Genomic DNA, 24,971 nt, shown 5'->3' with positions numbered 1-24,971 from the left:
AACAAAATTAACTCTAACCAACCGCAAAAAAATAAAACAACACATAACCTACAAAACAATTTATATTTCTTTTTATCGTTTTTAGTTGTCATACAACATGACTTCTCGTCTTGATAGATTACTCAATCTGTTGGACAGTGGTTCACCTGCTGTTCGATCCGCGGCTGCTAAACAAATAGCAGAAGCAACAAAATTTCATCAAGCCGAAATACCTTCTGTATTGAGCAAAATTAGTGTTTTACTAGGATCAAGTTCTTGGGAAACACGTTCTGCTGCTGGTGAAGCAATCAATGCTATTGCACAAAATGTTCCTCTCTACAGACCAGAACAAGCAAATATTAAAAAGGAAGAATTAACACAAGAACAACAAGTACGAAATTATGAAAAATTACAAGAAGACTACCAGACACAACAAGAGAAATTCCGTTTTGCCAACTTTAATATTAGGCATGTAGTAAAGAATGGAATACCATTATATGGTTCAAATCTTGCAGTGCCCGATGAGGAACAACAAATTAAACACCTCAAACCTAAAGACAAATTAGCATTTCACAAACGTCAAATTTATGGGCGTCTAGGATATTTATCATTTGAAGAAAAACAATCCTTGTTGCTTTGTGCAACTGAGAAGGAACCTGTAAACAATCATGAAGCTGAAGAAGTAAACAGTCAACCCCTAAGTGCAAAAGAAAGAAGAGAAAAATTCATGCAAAAACAAAATAAGAAACAAAATAATCAGTCTATTGATGAACAAATCGAGGAAGATCAAAGACAAGCTAAGAAAATGAAAACAGTCATTACAGAACAACCACAATCTGAAAACAAAATAGTGATTGAAAGTGCTGTAGATACATCTGATATGTTTGAACATGAAAGATGGCCATTCCAAATTTTAACTGAACGTCTCCTAGTTGATTTGTTCAATTCATCTTGGACAATAAGACATGGTGCAGCTATTGCAATTAGAGAAATTCTTAAAGTACCAGAACAACTTCAATCTGCTGGTAAATCAATATTCACTCAAAATTTACAATATGCAAATGAATTGTGGTTAGAAGATTGCTGTGTTAGAGTTTTGTGTTTATTTGCACTTGACAAATTTACAGATTATTTATCGGATTTACCAATATCTCCAATTACTGAAACAGGAGCTCAAATTCTAGGTTTAATTTTCAAATATCTTAATAGTGAAACAGTGAGACATGTGATTACAAATTTAGTTATTCTTATGGGACATGATCAAGAATGGAAAGTTAGACACAATGCACTGCTGGGGTTGAAATATGCTGTTGCGCTTAGAACAGAGGCAATAGATGAATTATTTGGAATGGTTCTTCCTGCCATAATTATGTGTTTATCTGATGAAGCTGGGTCTACATCTGCCGATGATGTTAAAGCAGTTGCTGCTGATTGTTTGGTTCCTATTGCTGAACATGTTATGAGAATGGATAGAAATTATGTGAATGGTATCTTTTCAATTTTATGGGATTCACTTATTGATATGGATGATTTATCATCTTCAACAGCAAGTATAATGACATTATTAGCTAAATTATATTCCATTCCAATGTATGAACTTGTTCTTGCAGATAGATTACATTTATTGGTACCAAGATTATATCCATACTTGAGACACAATATTATAACTGTGAGAATGTCAGCATTGGAAACACTTCAAGAGCTTATTCAAAGAACTGAAATTACAGCAAATTCTTGGATTCTTAAAGAAAATGTGCTAAAACATATTATTGCTCTTATTTTCCAAAATTTAATTTTGGATCCTAAAGAAAATATAGTAGAAAAGTCTTTGATTGTTTGGGAAGCTTTCATTAGACGTATTCCAGAAGATTACCTCACACCGATCATGGCGAGATATATTGGTGCTTGGGCTTCTTTAATGTCAACTCCAGTTGGAAATAATTTTGACCTTTCATTAATGACTTTACCAGAAGAAGTTTACAATTCAATTTCTAATAGATGGGGAGCAACAGATTCTCTTAAGAGAAAATATGATGGATCTAAATCATTGGATAACGCAGAAAAACAAACATTCTCTATGAGGTTACAAGTTTCAGATATGGAAGAACTCACTTTAATGAGAATTGCAACTTCAAAGGCTATTGCACTTTTTACCATATCGATAACTCAACCACAAAATTTGAACGAACTTTTCACCACTTTTGACTTGTTGTTAAGATCAGCATTTGCACTTCACAAAGAAACAGCTGGTATTTTACTTCAAAATATTTTCCAAACTTGTGGAGAAAGAAATGTAACATTTAATTTACCAGAAACGGGTTTAAATCTACTTTCTCAAATAGTGGATACTGTTAATTTGAGTAATATGGTTGAAATTCAACATTATTTCACACCACTGGTCACTGAATGTAATTACCTTCTTCAATTTTATTCAAAACTTGGCTGGGATGTTTCTTCTTTTTATTCATATAATCAAGAAGGTCTTCCATCTCTGAACATGTCAACAGCTGTTGCACAAGATTTGATTGGGAAATATCGTGAATATTATGCTCAACATTTGGTTGAACATCCAACACTTCTTCAAGAATTGGAAACTCTTGCTGGTAGAGTCAAGACAGCACTTGATACTTACTTTACAAATTGGTTACTCATTCAAAATAGAGCATTATCAATTTTGTCATCTGCTTTAATTTTCCAAGGAGGTGTTCCACAAAAATCAGTTTTATCTAAAATGATGGTTCAACTTCTTTCAACTGTGGAAAGTCAAGCATCAAGTTTAACACTTCAAAAACTTGCATGTAAATCCATTGCAAAAATGTTAATTGTTTGTAAGGATTTAATACCTCCACCAAATTCAGCCATTGTAAAGAAGCTTTTAGATCTCTTATCCAAGACAATGCCAAAAATAACTGTACACAAGGCATTGGAAAAGGAAAATGCTCAACCAAATGAAGTTGAAACAACGGAAAAGCAAAAGAAGGGAAGAAAAAAGAAGGGTTCTACTACAACCGGTGCTGCTAGCGGTAGTTCTATTAAGGAAGATGAAATTAATGAATTGAAAGATGCAGCTTCTCAAGTAGATTCTACAAAAGATGATCCTTCTCAAATAGCACAAAGAGGTGCTTCAATTTCCTTGAATGAAATTGCAACAATTTTCAAGGAGAGGCTATTCATTGATCTCGAACCATTAAGAATGCATACTCTTGATGTAATTTTCCAACAAGTTGATTTTAGTTTATTGAATAAGACAAATCCTCAACCACCTGAAAAGACTATTGTTAATGCACTTCATATATTGAGAAGTATTGTTCCATCAATTAATTCTCAACTCTATGAAACATTATCACATGTTTTGGGTTCAATTATTGCAAATTATGTTCCACATCAAGATATTGAAATTAGAAAACATGCAGCTCTTACAATTTCAGAAATTTGTTATTATATGGAAGAACCAGCATTGATTATTATTGTAAAACAACTTGTACCACTACTTGCAAATCCAACAAATGTTTATTCAAGAAGAGGTTCATCATTGGCAATATTTTCATTAATTTCAAGACTTGAAATGAAATGTTTACCAGCAGTTGCATTCTTTGCAGTTCCACTTTTAAAGAGAATGAGCGATCAAGATGATGTTACACGTGAAATTTCATCAAATTGTTTTGGTTCAGTTATCAAACTTTTACCTTTGGAAAAATCAGCCATTCCACTTAAAGGGCTTGAAAAACAATTAGCAGAAGAACATGAATTTATTGATCAACTTTTAGATAATTCTAAAGTTGTTCCATTTGATATTCCAATCAAAATTAATGCAGAACTTCGTCAATATCAAAAAGATGGAGTTTCATGGTTAGCATTCTTGAACAAGTATAATTTACATGGTATTTTATGCGATGATATGGGTTTGGGTAAAACTTTACAAACAATTTGTATGGTTTATAGTGATATTCATATGAGAAAGATTCAATTTCAACAAACTGGTAACCAAGAATTTGTTCATTTACCTTCATTGGTTGTATGTCCACCAATTTTACTTGGGCATTGGGCTGATGAAATTTCAAAGTTTTGTCCAGATTTGAAATCACTTCAATATTATGGTTCAGTTGCTCAGAGAAAATTATGGAGATCTGAATTTCATAATCAAGATATTGTCATTCTTTCTTATGATTTATTAAGAAATGATATTAAGGATATTGTTGCTTGTCAATCAAATTGGAATTATTGTATTTTAGATGAAGGTCATATTATTAAGAATAAGAAGACTCAAATTACCAAAGCTGTTAAACAAATTAAGGCTAATCACAGATTATTACTTTCAGGTACTCCAATTCAAAATAATGTTTTAGAATTGTGGTCATTATTTGATTTTTTAATGCCAGGATTTTTAGGAACAGAAAAGGAGTTTAATGCCAAGTACAGTAAACCAATTCAATCAAGTAGAGATGCTAAAGCAAATTCTAAAGAACAAGCTTCAGGTACAATTGCTTTACAAAATTTACATAGACAAGTATTACCTTTCCTTTTAAGAAGAGTTAAAGAAGATGTTTTACATGATTTACCTGAAAAGATTATTCAAGATTATTATTGTGATCTTTCACCTATTCAATCAAAACTTTATGAATTTTTTGCAAAGAAGGAAATTTCCAAAGTTTCACAAGAATTGAAGAGCCAACAAGAAGACAAAACCAAAGCCAAGGAAATATCTGAAAATTCACATGTATTTAAAGCTTTGAAATATTTGAGAAAGCTTTGTAATCATCCATGTTTGGTATTAGAACCGGATCATCCAATGTATGAATCTGTAACACAAGAAATCAAACAACAAGGATTAGATGTTAGAGATGTTAATTTATCACCAAAATTATTATCATTGAAACAACTTTTAAATGATTGTGGTATTGGAGCGGGTAATAGTGATGTTGATAGTTCTAATCAACATCGTGTTTTAATATTTTGTCAATTGAAACAAATGCTTGATATTATTCAAAATGAATTATTTGCTAAATATATGCCAAATGTAACATTTATGAGATTGGATGGTGATGTTGAAACAACAAAGAGATATGAAATTGTTACAAAATTTAATAGTGATCCAACTATTGATGTTTTATTATTAACTACAAAGATTGGTGGTTTAGGATTGAATCTTACAGGTGCAGATACTGTAATTTTTGTTGAACATGATTGGAATCCATCTGCTGATTTACAAGCTATGGATAGAGCGCATCGTATTGGTCAAAAGAAAGTTGTTAATGTTTATAGACTTATTACTAGAAACACTTTGGAAGAAAAGATTATGGGTTTACAAAAGTTTAAAACAAACATTTCAAAGAGTGTTATTAATAAGGAAAATAGTAGTTTATCATCTATGGATACAGATCAATTGGTTGATTTGTTCAATTTTTCAGGTTCAAATGGAACAGATTCATCATCTGCTGCTCAACTTGAAAAACCAAAGAAATCTGGACTTGGACAACTTATGGAAACAATGGAAGATTATGATCAAGATAAGCAATATCAAGATTTTAATCTCAATTCTTTTATGAATAATCAGAGCAAACATAAATAAATTATTGAAGCATTCCAATTTTGATAAATACTTTCATTTATAATTTAGTGGATAAAGTCAAGCAATAAATAATTAAATTAATTACAACCAGAAACAATTCTCTGTAAATAATCTTTCCCTAATGAAGAATCAATGACTTGTTTAATATTTCTATAGTTCTGTCCAAAATCAAAAACACCTGAATCTGATATACTTGATGCATTAATAAATATTAAACTCAATCCTTCTTCATAAATAGTAAATTCCAGTGCATCAAAATTTTTCAAAGCCTCTTTTCTAACTGCTTTAATTGTTCCATTATTAGGAAATGATGAAATTAATTCGAATGGACTTTTAGAAACGCCTTGTTTAATCTTTGTAAAAGCAAAATCATAATTTAAATTACCAGGTACTTGTTTCTTAAATTCAAATTGCATTATACAATAATCATCTAATACATTAGCATTAACAAGTATTCCGAAAATAATTCCACCTAAAAGTAAAATTAATCCACAAGTAAATGAAAATAATATTAATAATCCTATACACCACTGAAATAATCGTTTACGTCCAATCCCATTATTTCTTCTATCATTATTTAAATTATTATCTTCATCATTATTACTTGAATAGGAAGTAATAATAGCATTGTTATTTCCAAGTAAATGTGCCGATGGTGATGGCTTTTTTAATCCAAACATTGAAAAGTAATCATGATCTCTATTAATGATATCATCAAAAGTATATTCTTTCCGAATTTCTGCATGACTGGAAGTACCACTTCCAAGCGCTGAACTGTTAAACATTTTTTTATTATTTAATTTATTTGAAATATCATGTTGTTGTGGAGGTAATGACTTGAGGTTATCACCAAACAAATTATCTCAATTATTAATATGAGAAAATTCCAAATAAAAGTAATCTCATAATCACTAAGTGACAATCAGAGCGTTTTAAAAATTGAACTGGTTTTGTTTTGGGAAAATCCTTCTCCTTCCAATATTTAATAAATATTTTTAGAATTAGTATGTCAAAGCAAATTGGCGCAGCGGAAGCGCGATGGGCTCATAACCCATAGGTCCTAGGATCGAAACCTAGATTTGCTATACTTTTTACATGCTGTTATTTTATTTGCCTTTTGTTGACACAGGGGGGTAGGTAATTTGTAAAGACACCATATAGCTCCATTACAACATAGTTACTGTAGTTACTGTTCTTTCATGTTCAAAGAACATATGAAACCCTATCTTAGTCTCAAATTATACTCACAAACTCTAAAAAAAATGCAAGTGTTTGTTTGAATTTAACAATTCTATTGAGAAGAATTCTTTCGGTCTCTCAACCGATTCCTTAATCATTTGTTATCATGGAGATTACAAAGCAAATTTTTTCAAATTCTCCATAGCTGAATCCTTTCCAAATAATAATGCTTTTACAAAAACACTTCTTTCAAAGATTGAATATCACAAAGTTTCTATTGACTCTCCACAAGAAGTTCGTGTAAATTCATATAGTTCAAAATTGCATCCATTCATCTTATTTTCCATGTACTTTCTAATAGAGGATGAGAAAAAATCCTTACCATTCCATTACTGGTTCCTTTCTGGGAGTAAATTGACAGTTTCAGATTTGATATTACAGTTGATAAGATTGAAAAGTGGTCAGCCATTGCAAAGAGACATTTAGAGTTTGAGAAAGAAAATGATTGCAGTATTGTTTCTGTCCTGCAATATGCATATCCAATTGTAAGAAGGATAGCAGCAAATCCAAACCAGTTTTCAGATGGAAAGACTGATTTGGTGAAGAAGAATTATCAGTTGCGTAGTTATAGAGATGTAATTAGTGAGATTGAATTTCATAGAAAGTTTTCTCATCCAAATATTCTTGAAATTCTAGATTTCAATTTCAGTTTAGCCAATGATGAAATAGTTCTCATTATGGAATATAAGAAGGGAGCAGGGTATCTTCCATCAGATATCAATGAGGTTAGAAGTTATATGAAGCAACTCTTGAATGCATGTGTCTATATGAGAAGAAATCTTGTAACTCACAATAATTTGAAACCTGATAATATCATATTCGATTGCACTGATTCAGTTTTGAAAATTATTGATCTGGAATTTTGTAAAAATGTTGCAGTGCAGTAATGATCCAACCAATATAGATGCTATGGATTTGATTTCTAAAATGGTTGTCGAGAATGAAAGAGATAGATCCAGTTAAAGCTCTGGAACATGAATTCTTCCAACAAAATATCATAAACAAGGTATTCTCTTTTATTACAAAAAACAGTTACATTAGCAATATTATTTACATTTGATTCTTTACGAAATTATAGAAATCCAAAGTGAAAATTGAAATTCTCCAAGCGTGTTTCCTCTCTGATTGACTCCGATGTGAATTTTCCTTAAATAGCTTTCTATATTCTTCACTTGAAAGAACTAATTTACATTTCTTATTTGGGAATTGACTTTGATAGAGTGGAATGAAATAATTGAGGATTTTGTTTCGGTTTTTAAAGGCATCAATTAATACGAAAGTCTCGTTTTTCCAAGTTACCGTATGATTATTTAAATCGTCCAAGATTGACGTTTCTTCTTCTGAATTATCTTTGTTTTCTAATAAGCATGTTTTAAATATGAAGGAATTTGATTTAGTTTGCTTTAGTTTCTTTGGTTGACTTTCGAGTTGTCTTTCAATTTCCTTCAACTTTCTCTTCTTTTCATTTTCCAAATCTTCAATTACCTTTGCTTGTTTCTTCACAAGAGATTCCATAATTCTTACTTGATGTTCGAGTCGTTTAACTTCCAGCTGTGGTTTCGAATAAGTTACTTGTGGAGAAGTTTCATGTAATTGGAGTGGCATGCATTTAGTTGAACATGTAGAGAAAGGTTGGTGACATGTCTGACCTTGCATGACTGGATGATAACCATTAGTTTCCTCTTGTTTCGTATTATGATTGGTTCTACATGATGACAAGTCTCCATACAACAGTTGTTTAATACTTGGCAATTGGAAAACTTTCGGTTGACCACAAGCAAATGATTGTATGTATTTCTCTCTATTCATTTTCTACTGTTTTTTTGAGATTAGTTTTCTTGAAATTTAGAAGTAACGTTGTGGAGAATCTCAAATGAAAGTGGTGTTACCCTTTAATTTTGGGATTACTTGGTTCTAAGGTTTCCTTCTATGGAATCACATGAATTTTCGTAAAGGAAATGGATAATCCTGGAAGTCATTATAAAATTATTGGTGAAACTATTATAGAGATTGGTTACTTTCACTTTATGTTTAAACTGTTTAGTCAAATTTATTTTAGAACTCTGTTTTCCCAACTTAGCAAGCATTCAAAAATGTAGTTGGGAGCGGAAACATTATAATTGTATGTGAAATGATGTTTCTGGAGGATTACAAAGAAGATTCGTCTGCCCTCATCATATAAACGTTGATTGGTGTCCAAGCTGTTAAACATTAAAATTTAATAGTTAAAAGAATTGCAGCAGTTCATCAATTGGCATGACAACATTTCATACCAACACATTACCTTAAGTGTAACCGATCCATCAATGGAACTATAGCGTATCCCAAACGATAGAAATGTTAACAATTAGGTCTAAGCATCTTGTTATTAGAAACTAATGTAATTCCCAATGGAATAGCGATTGTTTTCGTAGTGGTGATAATGAACTCTATGGGAATGAATATCAAACTGTGGTTTATAAAATTAAAACAAGCTCAAAATTGAAACTGCAACAATTTTGTGATCAATTTAGCTGGAGATAACTTCTCTTGATATTGTCTGTACAAAATTTAAAATCAAACAATTGTTAGAAGGCTTACAGATCTGAATGCCAGGGTCAAGGTTTGGTGTTTGTGTATTGATTTTTGTTGAGCTGTTTTTTCAATAGGTCTAACTACAGTTTTGCCAGCACTGTTTGAAGAGGAATATCTGGAATGGAACAATCGGAGAGAAAAAAGAACACGGATTGAGATTCTTCTGTTGAGGTTAAATACTTCGTGCTGTTGGGCCAACACTGCAACAAGTCAAGAAAAAACCTACCTACTGCCCTAGCCAACATTCAGTACTAATCAGCCCACTTTCATATTAATCATCATCATCATCATGGGAAATATTTGTACTAATTTCACCATGGAGATAAGACAACAAGAAGGTGGGTATATATTTTCTTGAATGCTTAATCAATGATTAGTAGAGAATAATATATTTTCAGATGATGTTTGTTTTGAAATAATTTCCATGATTGATAATTCGTGGTTTATTTTGAATACTTGTTCCTTAATTTCAAAACAATGGTTTAATGTGATCAAGGAACGTTCATATCTTTGTCTTGAATTTAAAAAAGAATTTACAGAGCATAGAATTGAATTGTTAATGAAAAGTCAATTTATGAATTGTATTGTTAACGTTAATGTTTCTGAAAACTTGTTGGACTCTGACAATGTAAAATTCATAAGTGAAATGAAACAACTGGTAGCACTTTTTGTGCCAACAAATCGAATTGGTGATGAAGGAACCAAATTGATAAGTGAAATGAAGCAATTAATATCACTTGGTATTTCTAAGAATCAAATTGGTGCAAAAGGAGTTAAATACCTATGTAAACTGAAACAATTGATAGCACTGGATATTAATAGAAATAGAATTGGTGATGAAGGAGCCAAATTGATAAGTAAAATGAAACAGTTAACATTACTTCATGTTGGTGACAATCAAATAGGTGTCAAAGGAGTTAAATACATTAGTGAAATGAAACAATTAACATGTCTTTATATTTATGGTAATGGAATTGGTGATGAAGGAGCCAAATTGATAAGTGGAATGAAACAATTAACAGAACTTTCTATTGGTCACAATGAAATTGGTGATGAAGGAGCCAAGTTTATCAGTGAAATGAAGCAATTAACAGAACTTTCTATATTTTACAATAGAATTGGTGACGAAGGGGCCAAATACATAAGTGAAATGAAACAATTAACAGATCTTGATATTCGTCATAATCGAATTGGTGATAAAGGAGAAAAATTGATAAGTGGAATGAAAAAATTAAAAAGACTTTGCTTATATTGATGAAACAAGAGTGGAAAATCCTCATCCATAAATTTACAATCAATTCAATTAAGGGAGAAGGAAATATTGAAAAAATCAAAAAACAACTTTGCAAAGTCGAACCTCTTTATTAAGGAAATTGATTGATATCATCTTTTAGCATTGTAACAATATCTGAAGCATCTGATAATCTCCTTGAGCAATCCAATTCAAGCATTTGAGTTAATACATCCCTCAAAAGTATGTCCTCAATTACCTTTAAATAATCTGGTATTTCTAATCTATTGGGAATGAATTCATTGTTCATAAAGTGGAGCATACACAAACCAAGTGAAAAAACATCTGATTTCCTTGATGCAATTGCATATTGTTGATTTTCAAGACAATCATATTCAGGAGGATGATATCCTTTTGTGTAGCCAATGACCTCATCACCTTCCGTAACAACAAACTCAAAATCCAATAATCTAAATCCAGTATCTCTCAATGGATCTATAACAATATGGTCTGGTTTTAAATCGCAATGAACAAGTTTAGAAATGTGGAGCAAATCTTGTTCAATGGCCATATTCAAAAGAGCTTCTCTTTCGTTTGACTTTAGTTTTTTAATCGACTCATAGTATGGAATACCAATAAGTTTGTGATTAGCATTAGTAAATGATGAATGTCCATATAACATCTCTTTTTGCAATGCAGCCTCACTTTTACAAACTTTAATTATTTCCTTTTTTTTCCATTTGCCATTGACTTTCTTTTCAACCAAGTAAACTTTGTTGACATGATTTCTCTGGATAATACTTGAAGATAATAATTCAACTTAAATACTTACCAAGATCTTGAAACGAATCTCTTCCATTAGAGGTAAAGGAATCACATCTCTCAACAATGAGCTATCAGTGTGAAGGGAGAGTTTGAGCTCTGAACAGATACTTTTCAGTAATAATATCATGCTCTTTGACACAGAACAGAACATGTTTTGAATAGTTGTTTTGTGTCTTCTTTGCACTTAACTTGATTAACCTTAACAGTTGTATCATTAATTGTTGTAATGTTAAATAACATATCTACAAAATTATTTTCAATCACTATTTCATCTCCAAATAATAAAGTTGGGAAAATTTTTTGAAAAGTTTCAGATTTGAATTTTAATTCCTTCATTCTTGATTCTTCGCTTGTTTGTAAAATCAATTGCTCATAAAAGTCTTTAATCTTGCTTAGTTCCAAATAAGGAATCTCTTCTTTTCTTTGAAGATATAGATAACAAGGTTTTGGCAAAACTCTTGTTAAACTAGTTCTATAATAAGTTCCAGCATTATGAATACTAGGTAGATTAATTGGATAAATATATCCTGTTTTTTCAAAGATATATTTCATCAAGTTAATGCAATCACCAACAGCAGAAATTATGACCTTGTAGCTTATTCAAAAATGGTTGTAAGAATTTAACCTGTAAGAAACGTACAAGTCGGAAAAAAAGTCTAAACTATTCTCCTTAGAAACTAACCTAAATAACTCTCCACAAAATCCTTCAAATTTAGCACTTATATTATTGGATGATAAATTACTCACACTTCCCGAAAGCAAAGAAACGGAATAACTGTGATTACTCATCGAGGATTTTTTATTAAGATTTATTTTTTATAATCACTGTTTTGGGGTTACTCCAATCTGAGACAGTGTTATAAAGGAAATTGATCTGCTTTTATTGTTTTTCAGAAATGAATCTTGATAGTTATATCATGGCTGCCATTGACAGAAAGTGAAAGATGAGTCTTCAATATTCTTGTCAATTCCTCCTTCGAAAATATTAAATAATGTCAAAATTGCTTATCAATGAACTTTTTAAAATTCATTTTGTGAACTTGTTGAGAATCTTTTGGCCTTTTGATTTGTTGGACATTTGGTTGGACAATCAAAAAAAATGTCAGCAATCCAATTACTGTTATCCAGTGGTGTGTTTTTATATGAAGTTATTCCTTTCCTTGTGGAAGAAAAAACTCCAAAAAAACCTGTGAACCTCGATGGTGCTGAAGAAGAATATTCCGACAAAGAACCAATTGAGGAAGAAACAGAAGAATCTATTGCAGAAACAAGTTGGCAAAGGCTTTCATATTTAGTTTCGTTAAGATTAGTTTGCAAAGATTGGAATGATGGTTTTGTGAATGCTTCTGATTTTTGGAATCAATTCATGATTAAAAATTTGGAGAATTCAATGAAAGCAAGAGGCAATGATGAAAAGATTGAAATTGAATTTCCAAATAAGGATGACAAGAATAGTTTCATGTTGAATTGCATTCGAAACTCATTCCTTGCGAGAAATACAATTGATCATTTAACAGAGTGGGACCAATACAAATATGAACAAACCTATGTTTATAATCCTGCTATCCTCAATGAATTCAATGATGAATTAATTTCAGAAATGATTCGTCTCGTTTCACCTTTCATTTTTATTGAAAAACTCGATATTTCCACATATTCCTACGATCAATCAGATGTAGAAATTAACTTTACTATTGCAAACATTCAAGGAACTACCCAATTGACCAAATTATTTTTCACAGTTTATAGATGTGATTACGGAAATGGAAATGGAGATTTACTTAGATCAAACAAAATTACAATGGATGAAGGAACTGTTACACTTGTTGAAACTGAAATTTTAAGCCAAAACCAAGAAACAGATGAAGGAAGTTGGATAAAAAGATTTACCAATTCAGATAAGAATATAATTAAGGAAGTAATGGAAAAAATTGGATTGAGTAAGGAAATGATTAATTCAGATGCATGTGTGAAGGAATTTCTTTATACAATATATAATAAGGGATTTGAAAAAGTATTTGTAATGGGAACAAGTGAAAGAGATTTATTCGAAATTAATCCAAAACAATAATTTCATAAAACTTGTAGAAATTTGTAAAGTAAACTCTCTTTCTATATCCTTTGCCAAATGCTTTTTCGATATTGACTTTCATAAAAATCTTGAATTTCTTGAAAGCTACATTTAAGATTTCACACTTCAAAATAAAATTCAAAAAAAAATGCTTTCAAATCACACGGAGGAAATTTGCCACAGTCACTTTGAGCAATTGCCGAAGGAGATTATCGGAGAGATTGTAATGTTTTTGGTTGGTGATTTGAATTGGTTCAATAGGGTTGATATTAGACTTGTTGCACAAGTTAAAACATTCATACCACCATTTGAAAATATTAAATCACTCAAACAATTTGCGAATATTAATCAAAAGATGAGGAATTTAATTATGGGAAATAGTGATGAGACTTTTGAAAGGTTTTGGTTGAATGGATTTGTTTTTTATCAGAAGGTTTCGTATTGGATTAGGACTAGAACTTTTGATCAATTGAATTTATGTACAGGAGATTTGAATGCTATAGAGATGGATGAATCTTATAGAATTCAAGCCATTATTCAAGGAATAGAAAGAGGAAAATCAAAAGCAGTAGATTACAATAATTTAACAACTACATTGGACAATCCTTTGAATATGGATATTTATCGTGATGAAAGTACTTGTACAGAAATGATTCAATCAAGATTGAACCGATTTAATATTTCCTTTGATGATTATGAAAGGTATTACAAGCCTAGTGGATCTTCATTCGACATGTTTTTAACTCAATCCCTAATTCTATCTCTTGAAATGTACAAATTTATGAGCTCAGAGGTTTCAAGCGAGTATCAAACTCATGAAAATGATCTACTACCAGAAAAATATATGGAATACTGGCCTAACAAGTCTTACATGTCTCAGGTAAAGATATTGGTTGGAAAAAAACTAATGGAAAGGAAAATAGGAATTAGAATTGAATCATCGAGTGGTTGGTATCAATTTGTGAAAAATAACACCAATAATCAAGAATTTTCAAAAAAAGAATCGAATGGTAAGATTATTCCTGAAACAAAAACAAAAATTCATAACAATAATGGTATCATTTATATTTGTTGTGTATTACTAGCCCTATTGTCGTCGTATTGGAGTTCATACTTTGTATTGGCATCACCATTATTATTACTTTTCAAGTATGGTGGATGGTTCAATACTAGATCTGCTACTACTACTACTACTACTAGTGAGCAGTCAAATACAAATTTGCCTGAACCTATTGAAGAGAAGGAACTAAGGGAAAGATTGTCAGGATCAATACTCTTGAGTTTTGTAAATGTTTTCCATTTGGATCCTCTAAAGAATTTTGAGTTTCCAACCAGTATTAGATTTCTATCGATTGATTGTTTTGATTGGAGTAAAAAACAGCAAGGATTGGTTTTTAATGGATGCACATTTCCAGGAGTGAAATATTTGAGAATTAGTTTTGGGTATGAAGATTATTACTATGATAACGAACGAAGGGCAGAAGCAGAAAAAAGAATTCGACAAATATTAGAAAATCTCGTATCACCAACGGTATTACCGAATTTGAAATATTTAGTCTTGTCTGGGTTTTCAAGTAGTGAATACTTGTTCCATCAGATAGAATTTCTCAAACAGCTACACAATATTGATATCTTATTTGATTATAATTCAAGGTACACTAATGGTTGGATCAATATGTGTGAGTTTACTTCCAAATTGAGTCAATTATCAAAATGTTTGAAATATGTAGTTGTTGAGACAAATCTTGACCCACGAGATGATGGTAGTATACACGGTGCTAATCACAAGGTTATCCAGGAATTTTATGATGATCATGATTGTGTAGCTTCCATTGGAACATTCAGTGCTTCCAGATTTTACGATACGTGCAATGAATAATGCCTTAATAGGTATCATATCCATTAATAATATTTAAAAGAACAACAAAGCGGATTGGAATTAAGGTTTGAAACTATCGTTACATACTTTAGAAATTATTATCTCCAATTCCTGGTGAGCAAGCTAATTGTTGCCAACCTGGAAAGACAACATATGAAGAATCAGGTTCTTGGACAAAACCTTTACCTTCATCGACAATGAATAACATTGAAGTGAATGGAAATCAAAATATCAACCTTTTTTCCGTTCTTATCTACATATCCTTTCACATTATTGGCACTAAACATCAAATCACAAATAGCAAGATAATGTGAAAAAAGCTCAATATGTGATGAAATGGTACATAGACTGAAGAACAAGGACAATTTGAGAGTATGGACTTTCTGTCTTTAACTTTACAAACATATATAATTGACGTCAAAAGAAAATAATGCACAAGTGAAAAATCTCATTTTGTTTCATCATTCACAGGAACATGTTTAGAACTTTATTGTAAAAACTAAATATTCTTCACTAATAAATTATTTAAAAAAATGAAATGTTAGAACACGCTCCCATCACCAGTTTTCTAGTCACAAACAACACAACAGAGGCATCAACAAGAGCCTATTCAATTTATGTTGGACATCAAGATGGAAATGTTTCTAAAATCTCCTATCGGAATAATTCCCAGACTGTTGTGGTAGTTGAGGATAGAAAGGAACATGTTGAAAAGGTACTTTCACAAGCCGTATTGGGTCTTGTTGAGATAATTATGGGACAAACAAGTGTCATTGCTTGTTGGAGTAAAAATCAACTTTCCATCATTGATTCACTCAGTGGTAAAGTTAAGAAGAATCTTTCACACTATTTAGAACCTATCATCACTAGTTGTGGTGGTGGTAGTAGAGGTAGTAGTTTAGGTGGTGGAGATATCATTAGAGTACATGTTTTAGGAGAAGAAATGATGCTTGTGATATTTGAGAGTGGAAAGGTTGCAAAATTGGATTTAAAAAGTGAATTCATTCTTAGTGAAATGTTTGATCTGGTTGACTTTTTACCAAAAATAATAGACAATAATAGCATACAAGTCGGAAATGTTCATTTGGTGAGCTCAATTTCCTGTTTTAGTCACTTTTCTGTGTTTTGGACTGGAAAGTTTATTTCAAAATTCATGTTGACTCCATATTGTAATACTTTACAATTAGTTCACTTTCATCAGATGGATAGAAACCCAATTCTGAGTGTTTATTCCCCAGATGCATCTGTTTCCATTACCTGTTTTCATGATGGTTTAACTTTATCTGAACCTTCTATGGGAAACGATATTCCAGTAATACATAGCTATTCGAATCCAAAATATAGAGGTAGGTTATGAGAGTTAAATATATTTCACTCACATTCAAAAGTTTGTGATATTGGTTTTTCTGCTATGAGATATCAAGTACTTGTATTAACTGAACAGTCAATTTCAACAATTAATCTTGACAATCACAATGAATATGAATTACACAGAGAAAGCTTAAAAAGATTTAATCAAGTTGAATTCAAATTCATGCAATCATTGGGTTTTAATCTCTTTACAATAACAGAACAGGGAATAATATTGATTTTTCATACAGATGAAACCAATTATGAACCTACCGAGGTAATTTCAACAGACAAAATTCTTGCTTTACAATTACCTTCTCACAATCATTTCATTACACAAAAGTTGAAAGGTTTTTCAATTGTAAAACAAAACTTGTTGACAGATATTTCAATATTCACTCATAAAAATTGATTAGCATCTGATTTGAATTTCGATATGTTCCATTTCGTTGAAACTTCCTATAACTCTCTGATTTAAAAAGTGAAGTTTTTGTATTGAGAAGAGCAAAAGGAAGATTAATCTTTATCAAACAATATTTTGTTATTATTCTCTGGTTGATTCATTTACAGATCTAATTCCTTTGATAACATTTGGGATAATATTCTTATTACTTCCCTTTCTGTATTTTTTAATAATTTTATGATTGAAGGCACACTTGTTTCTAACTCTACATATGGCAATCATTTGTGCAATATCTTGTTCTGAAGCAGATGATGTTGAGTAACAAGGTCTATCACATCCATAATAAAAGTACTTGTGTGGACATCTTTCAAAAACTGGAGTATTAGACAATCCAGCCCATGCCTTTTCACATGCCACTTGACATGCATAACATTTTACATTAGCACTTGATGTAAATGCAACTTGTGGAATATTTGCATTAGTTGGTCCAAGAACTCCATTAAATGTAGTTGGAGGTAAAGAGTTGAAGGAAATTTTAGCAATAAAATTTGAAATAAACCCAAAATTTGTAGACAAGGAACTCAAAACTTTGACACTCTTTCCACCAAGATGAGATTTAGTTTGCTGAATATGAATATGATGATCTTCAAAATCATTAATCAATGTCTGTCTGCCAAAAGAGTCAACTGTGTTAGATCCTTTAGTATTCAATGGAGTTGCACAATTTGGACGAGAGGCCAACACCACATGCAAAACTGAAACCGTGCACAAGAATAGAAGGAGTATTAAATTGGCAGAAATCCTTGCAACCATTTTTTTAAGAGATGAATCCATATGAGATTGGTGATATTGTAGAAAATGACCTTGTCATCTCATTTTGATTGGTTCAAATCCTTCAAACGAATTTAAATGGCATGTTGTAACGTTTGAAAGCTATTGGTTATGTTTTCCGTAATCTTTACAATAAATATATGTTCTAAAAATATTGGTTGACCAAGACATGGTAATTATCATATGTGCTAAGACTTATGTGTTCAAGAGTAAAATTCTCTTTCTAACATTAAAATAGTAAGGTGTTCATTAAAGAATTTCGCACTATATGATGTTGTTTCCCTCAGATACTTCTTTAAGAAACGATTCAATTAATTGAGAAAACATAGAAAGTTCATAAAATCAGGAATCCATACTGATGCTTTGAGGTGCGTTCATACCTTCAGATCGATTTGAAAGAATAATTCATTTGAAAATCGCCCAAAATGCGTTTCTAACAAAATAGAACAAAAAACTATGCACTTCTGAATTTGAAGTTTTAATCAATTAATCAATTTGTTAGGCGTTGAAACTTGGTGATCTTGGCCGAGTGGTTAAGGCGACACAATATTGATTCATGTTTCAATGGATTGTACGGCAATCAAACTCGTTAGCATAAGCTTCGTAGGTTCGAATCCTACAGATCATCAAATCTTTTTTGAATGACAAATCTAAATTATGACTCTATATTTCTTTCAAATTATCATTTTATTGAAAAGAATGGATTGATATCATCATTAGAAATCAAGAATAATAGGAAAAATAGTAAAGAAACATATATAGATTCTATCTCATTCTCTCACTCAAATGTAGAAGGAGGTGCAAAAGTAGTTTGATAATAACTTGGAGTAGAATAAACCATTAAAATAGTTAAACAAGGTACAAATACACTATTATATAACAAGTGTAATAACCAATCATCCTTCCTATTAGTTCCATTAGAAGTAGTAGTAGTAGTAGTATTCATAGAATCAATTCCTTGTAAAATACCACATCCAATATGAAAAACACTCATTACAATAGCAATTCCACATAAATATTCAAAACTATTACCCATTACTAAACATAATAAACCTAAAATACCCAAAGATAGATGAGCACATCCAACTTGTTTTTCATAAATACTCCTTTTAGTTAAATCTATTTTATCATGCTTTTTAAATAAATGATTAATTCCACGTATAGAAGAACAAACACCAATATGAATTACCATAAAATATAATTTAAATGCTGTCATGAATGAATATGGTCTAAACATTAAATAATGTAATATACTTGATATTATTGTAATAACCATATAGATTGGTTTCATTTTTTTTTCAATTTGTTTTTGTGAATTGTTGTTCATTACTATAAAAATTATATTCTACAAATATGGAAATATAATTGATGAGTTTAAAAATCAATGTCATTTCTTTATATAATAATAATATATCATTTTAAATATATGTAATATTGAATTAATAACTCTTTTAATTCTATCCATTATATTTATATTATATTGTTGTTGTTGTTGTTGTTGTTGATTATTAAATTGATTAAATCTATTATATTTACTTTCTTGTAAAGTATATCTATCAATTCTATTAGCAATATCTTGTGCTAATTGATTATCTTGATATTCAATTGAAGATGTTGTTGTTTCATTACCATTACTATTATTTATACCATTTATAGAAGATAATAAAGTTCTTTTAAAAGAAATGATTGAATCAATTATACTTCTAATAAAAGATTCATGTCTTGAATAAATTGCACTTGATTGATTAAAATTTGAATAAAATCTATTAGATTCAATTGGATTGGTTTGTAAATTTTCATTCATTACATAGGATGAATTTCTTGACATTTTAATTCTCCATTGATTGGCATATTCAATTGATGTTTTATATAAATAAGTTGATTCAATCCAATTAAATAATTTTTGTAGAATTTTAATGGTTTGTCTTTCTGATATTAATCTTCTTTCCATTTCATCAAGTCTATGATATCTATTATTAAGATTATTAAGATTATTAAGATTATTATTAGTATGGTAATTATTGAGACTATTATTGTAATTATTATTATTATAATTATTATTATAATTATTATTGTAAGGAGTATTATTATTGTAATTATTATAGGGTTGATAAGAAGATGAATATGGAGATTGATAGGATGATGATCGATTATTAATTGAGTAATTATTATTATTCAAAGATGATGAAGGTGTTGTTGAATATAATGATTCATCAAATGGATTATTTCTAGTATTATTAAAAAGAGAAACATTTCCTTGTTGAATTAAATTATTATTACTATTATCATTAACAACTGTATTATTATTATTATGATGACGATGAATATTATTGGAATGATTCATTGGTTGATTAAAAGATGAAGAAGATGAAGAATATAAATCCGAATGATAATCATCACCATTACCAACCTCCCTATCATTAAATAAATTACTTGATCCGATGAATGAATCTATTGACGAAGAAGAATGATTTATCATTATTTAATCATTTTTTTTCAAATATTTGAAAAGAAATTAGAAAAGGCTTTATAATGTAAATAATTTCCCTAATAATCCAATATCAATTAAACAAGAACAATGTTATCATATTATATAAATATATATTAATTTTGTATTAATTGAGTGTGTTGTGGTTAAATTATGATCATGATTATTTAGTATTGTTTTTTGAGTGAATGTAATCCTTAAGGAAAGTTTCCCATCCTTTAGTTAATGTTTGTCCGAGAGTTAAATTTTCATAATGAGTATAATAAACAACTTTTCTAAGGAAGAATTGTCCAAAGGCTTTAAAAATTCCAATTTAAATTAATGATGATGATGAAATTGATTACATACCAAAACAAAAGCCAGCAATAATAGGTTGAATAACTACAACAGATACCTTTCCTAATACTTTTTTAACAGTTTCTAATAATGGAGTACCTTTTGATGCTGGTTTAAGAGGAGTGAGTGGTAAACGTTCCGATGATGATGAAGATGTTGATTGTGTTGATGATGGTGTTGATTCATCTACAGTAGTAGCAGATGGTTCTTCTACAATGGTTGGATAGGCTACTTGTTGATCTGAACTCATTTTTTATTAAATTGATTTAGATTGATTTAATTATCAATTGATTATCAATTAATTAAATTTAGAAACAAGGCTTTGAAATTATTCTAAATTTCAATCAGTTACTTTAATCATCATTGACTTTGAGTGACTCTTATTTCAATTATCATAATATGTCAGACAAGATTTAATTTCAAAAATAATAATTATTAAAAAAAATAACAAAAGAGCACCGCTTGCATCTCAATCAACAATAATAACCCAACAAGATCCTGTTGATTCCGTCATCATTGTACCATAGATAAAAAAACTAATTATTGTGACATAATATGAGTAAAGGATATAGTAGTAAAAAATCAGCCAAAGCCTATACAACATGTTGTTATTCAGGTTCTAGTATAAAAATTCATGATATTAATATAAATCCCAATGGAGGTGGATATCTATTATCACCAGATGATGTAGTCATTGATACTAAAAATTATTATTTTGAAAAGTTTTATGAGGATAATTATTTATTAACTTCCATACGATATGGTTTAAGAGTTTGTATTCCAAATCAAACACAATTAAGTGGATTATTTGTTAGATTAGAATTAGTAGATGATCGTACAAATGTAGAAGTAACTTGTGTAAAAAGAGAACGTGCTGGAAAACGAGTTTTAAAAGGAAAAACAAAGGAAGAATTTGATTTATCAAAACATGGTAATTTAAAGGCTAAACTTGATTTTAGATTTAGAGAAACATCATCCGATAATGTTGTAGAATGGTTCAGATTAAATGTACATATATTGATGGATAATCAGAAATTATTAACCTTCTCTTCGGAACCATTCAGAACCTCTGTTCGTTCTCCAACTAAAAAGTCAACTAGACAAGCATTAGCACCTCCACTCAATCCAACCATTGTTCAAATGGGTCTTGTGGGTAATTCTACAACATCATCTTCGAGAAGAAGCCTTGATGATGAAGATGATGAAGATCAATATGATAATGATGAAGAGGATGATAATGATCAACAAGTAGATGAAACTAATGCCTCATCATCACCACCACCTCAACAAAAGAAAGTGAAGGGTGTTATTTCACAAACATCTGCTTCAGCCTATCAAACTCCACCACCTCCACAACAAGGCTTTCCATTCTATCCTAGTTATGCTCAACAAGTTCCCCCAAGACAATAAATTTTGAATCATCCAAAAACGTTTTTTATGATTTTTAAAGTTTTTCAATAAATGTGTAGATATGTGTGTGTAATTTACTCGTAACAAACAACCTTAAGTTCAGCATTCTTTGCTGATTCAATATCAACAAGTTGAACATCATCGATACGAAGAGTTGATATTTGTTGTTGATGACCCTTGAATCGTTTAGAATTTTTCCTTCTTCTCTTCTTGAATGCAATAGTATAAGCTGCTCTTGTATGTTGTTCAACTGTAGCTAAAACTGATGCATTTCCAACAATTGGTCTTCCAACAGCTGTAAAGTCCTTACCACCTAAAAGTAAAATCTTGTTCAAGTTAATTTGTGTTCCGACTTCAACTGGAATTCTATTGACTGTAATTCTATCTCCATTAGTAACCTTATATTGATGACCTCCAATTTGAACAACAGCGAATTTTAATTCTCTAACTTGATCCATTGGAAGATTTGTAAAACTTGGAGCAGAATATGTTTCAAATTTTGGATCACTTTCTCCACCAACAACATTGCTGAGACGTACTGGTCCAGAACTAGTGAATTCATCATGTTGTTGTTGTTTCTTCAGCTTGTTCAACAATTGGTTGTTCCTCCTCAGTTATTGTTGCTTGTGTATTAATTTCTTCTCCACCAATTTTAATTCCTTGTTTTGATTGGTTAAATAAACTAATATTATTATGATAAAAAGACATTTGATGAGAAATATTCGGGAAAACCATAGTCTTCATAAAAGAAGAACGTTGAAGACATGATGAAGTTGTCTTTAACGAGGAACGTAAAAGTGAGTTCATTTTTTTTTCAGCGCTAAAAAATTACAATAAAAAATTTAAAAGCCTTTTTAATTTTATTATTCTATTATTATGTTATATGATTATTATTAAATATTTTAATTTAAATGGATTTATAACCTCAACCATGGTTATCATCCTACCTCCATTTTTTCAAATACTATTAGAAATGTCAAAAAGATGACGTTTTTTTTAAATAAAAATTAATTGAAAAAAAATGAAACAATTAAAAAATATTATTAAATCAACAACATCATCAACAATATCATCAATAAGAACATTAAATAGTAGTAATATTATTAAACATAATAATAATGTATTGAATATCGGATTGAATCAACATCAACATGATGAATATCATACTCAATTAATTAATTATCAACCATTTACAATGGAACAATTAATTGTATGTTAAATATCATCATCATTTAATTATTAATATTTTTAATATTTAAATATTTAATAATTAGAAAATTCCAAAAGCAGAACTTCATAGACATTTAGATGGTAGTTTAAGAGTATGTTTAACATTATTATCATTATCATTACAATAAAATAGATTGAAACAATGATTGATTTGGCTAAAAGAAATAATATTTCACTTCCATCTTTAGAAATTAATGAATTAAAAAAGGCTTTAACAATATTTACAAGCATTTTCACATACAATTCCTTTATTACAAGTATGTTTTAATTATTTAATTATATTTAATTATTTAATATTACTATATATAGGATCAATGTATGTATTATCATTATTTAAATATATTATTAAATATATATAAATATTATTAAATAGATTCAATTGAAAGAGTAGTTTATGAAGTATGTGAAGATGCCTATAAAGATGGTATACTATATTTAGAAATAAGATTTGCATCAATATTACATACTAAATTAGGATTAACATTAACACAAGTAATGGAATATGTAATTAATGGTATAAATTTAGCAGAAAAAGAATTAAATGGATTTAAATGTAGATTAATAGTTTCTGGATTAAGAGATTTAGATCCACAAATTGTTTATGAAATGGCACAAGTTGCAATTAAATTTCAAAATCATAAAGTTGTTGCTTTTGATTTAGCTTCAAGAGAATTAAATTATCCTGCTAATTTACATTTAAAATCTTATCAATTAATACATCAAGTATGTTTAATTTTTAATAATATATATTTAATATTTAATAATATATTTAATATACTTTACAATAATATATTTATTATATTTAATATATATAATAATAGAATTATTTAAAATCAACATGTCATGCAGGTGAAGCAACTGATTCCAATTATATACATGATTCAATTATAAATTGTGGAGTACAAAGAATTGGACATGGTACAAGATTATTTCAAGATGAAAATTTATTAAAATATGTGAGAGATTGTAAAATTGCATTGGAAATTTGTGTTACTTCAAATTATCAAACAAAGGCTGTTAATTCTTATAAGGAACATCCTTTACCTTTATATTTTAAATTTGGTATACCTGGTATGTTTATTTATATATTTAATATTTATTGTAAAATATTTAATATTTAATTTAATATATTTAATATTTATTTTAATATTTAATATATAATAGTTTGTATATGTACTGATAATACATTAATGAGTAATATTACACTTTCAGAAGAATTATTTAGAATTCAAAATTTATTTAATTTTACAAATGATGAAATTATTAAAATGATTAGAAATGGATTTGAATATTCATTTTTAACTTGGCCAGAAAAGGAAGAAATGTTAAATAATTTTGATACTTTTATTAGTAATAATAAATTTTAATTCAAATTTTTCATTCAATTATAATTGTAATTGAAAGTAATAATAATATTAAGGGAGGAAGAAAAAAAGGAATAAAATTTATATGGTAATAAAGAGAGGAGATGAATAGAGGACATGGAGGGGCAATATCTTAGTGATTGAGATTAACATTTCCTCGTATTGAACTCAACTTTGAATTCAAACTTATTG

At 29.5% G+C, this 24,971-nt stretch overlaps 8 protein-coding genes and 2 non-coding genes across 10 annotated transcripts; 6 read left to right on the top strand and 4 right to left on the bottom strand.

Moving 5' to 3' along the window:
* Positions 1 to 97: 97 nt before the first annotated feature.
* Positions 98 to 5,573, top strand: NAEGRDRAFT_35388 (TATA-binding protein-associated factor 172; the record flags this gene model as incomplete). Its single annotated transcript, XM_002681464.1, has 2 exons — positions 98 to 2,932; positions 3,017 to 5,573. 2 exons carry the CDS (start codon positions 98 to 100, stop codon positions 5,546 to 5,548), a joined length of 5,367 nt encoding a protein of 1,788 aa, XP_002681510.1. The 3' UTR covers positions 5,549 to 5,573.
* A 52-nt stretch (positions 5,574 to 5,625) lies between these two features.
* On the bottom strand, positions 5,626 to 6,333 carry NAEGRDRAFT_63352 (uncharacterized protein; the record flags this gene model as incomplete). The annotated part of the gene is made up of 1 exon (XM_002681331.1): positions 5,626 to 6,333. One exon carries the CDS (start codon positions 6,331 to 6,333, stop codon positions 5,626 to 5,628), a length of 708 nt encoding a protein of 235 aa, XP_002681377.1.
* A 228-nt stretch (positions 6,334 to 6,561) lies between these two features.
* Positions 6,562 to 6,633, top strand: NAEGRDRAFT_t92. Its single transcript has one exon. It is a non-coding gene; the product is annotated as a tRNA-Met (tRNA).
* Positions 6,634 to 7,837: 1,204 nt separating this feature from the next.
* Positions 7,838 to 8,596, bottom strand: NAEGRDRAFT_63351 (uncharacterized protein; the record flags this gene model as incomplete). Its single annotated transcript, XM_002681330.1, has 1 exon — positions 7,838 to 8,596. The coding sequence occupies one exon, from the start codon at positions 8,594 to 8,596 to the stop codon at positions 7,838 to 7,840; it is 759 nt and encodes a 252-aa protein (XP_002681376.1).
* A 1,339-nt stretch (positions 8,597 to 9,935) lies between these two features.
* On the top strand, positions 9,936 to 10,616 carry NAEGRDRAFT_63350 (uncharacterized protein; the record flags this gene model as incomplete). The annotated part of the gene is made up of 1 exon (XM_002681463.1): positions 9,936 to 10,616. One exon carries the CDS (start codon positions 9,936 to 9,938, stop codon positions 10,614 to 10,616), a length of 681 nt encoding a protein of 226 aa, XP_002681509.1.
* A 109-nt stretch (positions 10,617 to 10,725) lies between these two features.
* Positions 10,726 to 11,274, bottom strand: NAEGRDRAFT_63349 (uncharacterized protein; the record flags this gene model as incomplete). Its single annotated transcript, XM_002681329.1, has 1 exon — positions 10,726 to 11,274. One exon carries the CDS (start codon positions 11,272 to 11,274, stop codon positions 10,726 to 10,728), a length of 549 nt encoding a protein of 182 aa, XP_002681375.1.
* A 1,242-nt stretch (positions 11,275 to 12,516) lies between these two features.
* Positions 12,517 to 22,185, top strand: NAEGRDRAFT_46382 (uncharacterized protein; the record flags this gene model as incomplete). The annotated part of the gene is made up of 4 exons (XM_002681462.1): positions 12,517 to 13,357; positions 13,974 to 14,498; positions 16,606 to 16,713; positions 21,392 to 22,185. The coding sequence occupies 4 exons, from the start codon at positions 12,517 to 12,519 to the stop codon at positions 22,183 to 22,185; spliced, it is 2,268 nt and encodes a 755-aa protein (XP_002681508.1).
* On the top strand, positions 18,467 to 18,579 carry NAEGRDRAFT_t93. The gene has a single exon. It is a non-coding gene; the product is annotated as a tRNA-Gln (tRNA).
* A 74-nt stretch (positions 22,186 to 22,259) lies between the features above and the next one.
* Positions 22,260 to 22,643, bottom strand: NAEGRDRAFT_30692 (uncharacterized protein; the record flags this gene model as incomplete). The annotated part of the gene is made up of 1 exon (XM_002681328.1): positions 22,260 to 22,643. One exon carries the CDS (start codon positions 22,641 to 22,643, stop codon positions 22,260 to 22,262), a length of 384 nt encoding a protein of 127 aa, XP_002681374.1.
* Positions 22,644 to 23,208: 565 nt separating this feature from the next.
* NAEGRDRAFT_37886 (uncharacterized protein) lies at positions 23,209 to 24,798 on the top strand. Its single transcript, XM_002681461.1, has 6 exons — positions 23,209 to 23,395; positions 23,460 to 23,507; positions 23,549 to 23,672; positions 23,789 to 24,138; positions 24,237 to 24,486; positions 24,580 to 24,798. Exons 1-6 carry the CDS (start codon positions 23,381 to 23,383, stop codon positions 24,780 to 24,782), a joined length of 990 nt encoding a protein of 329 aa, XP_002681507.1. The 5' UTR covers positions 23,209 to 23,380; the 3' UTR covers positions 24,783 to 24,798.
* Positions 24,799 to 24,971: the final 173 nt, after the last annotated feature.

Source organism: Naegleria gruberi (genome assembly GCF_000004985.1).
Source record: "Naegleria gruberi genomic scaffold NAEGRscaffold_6, whole genome shotgun sequence".
Classification (NCBI taxonomy): domain Eukaryota; phylum Heterolobosea; class Eutetramitea; order Acrasida; family Naegleriidae; genus Naegleria; species Naegleria gruberi.
The sequence above is the reverse complement of the archived record's forward strand: the minus strand, read 5'-3'. Positions and strand labels throughout refer to the sequence as shown.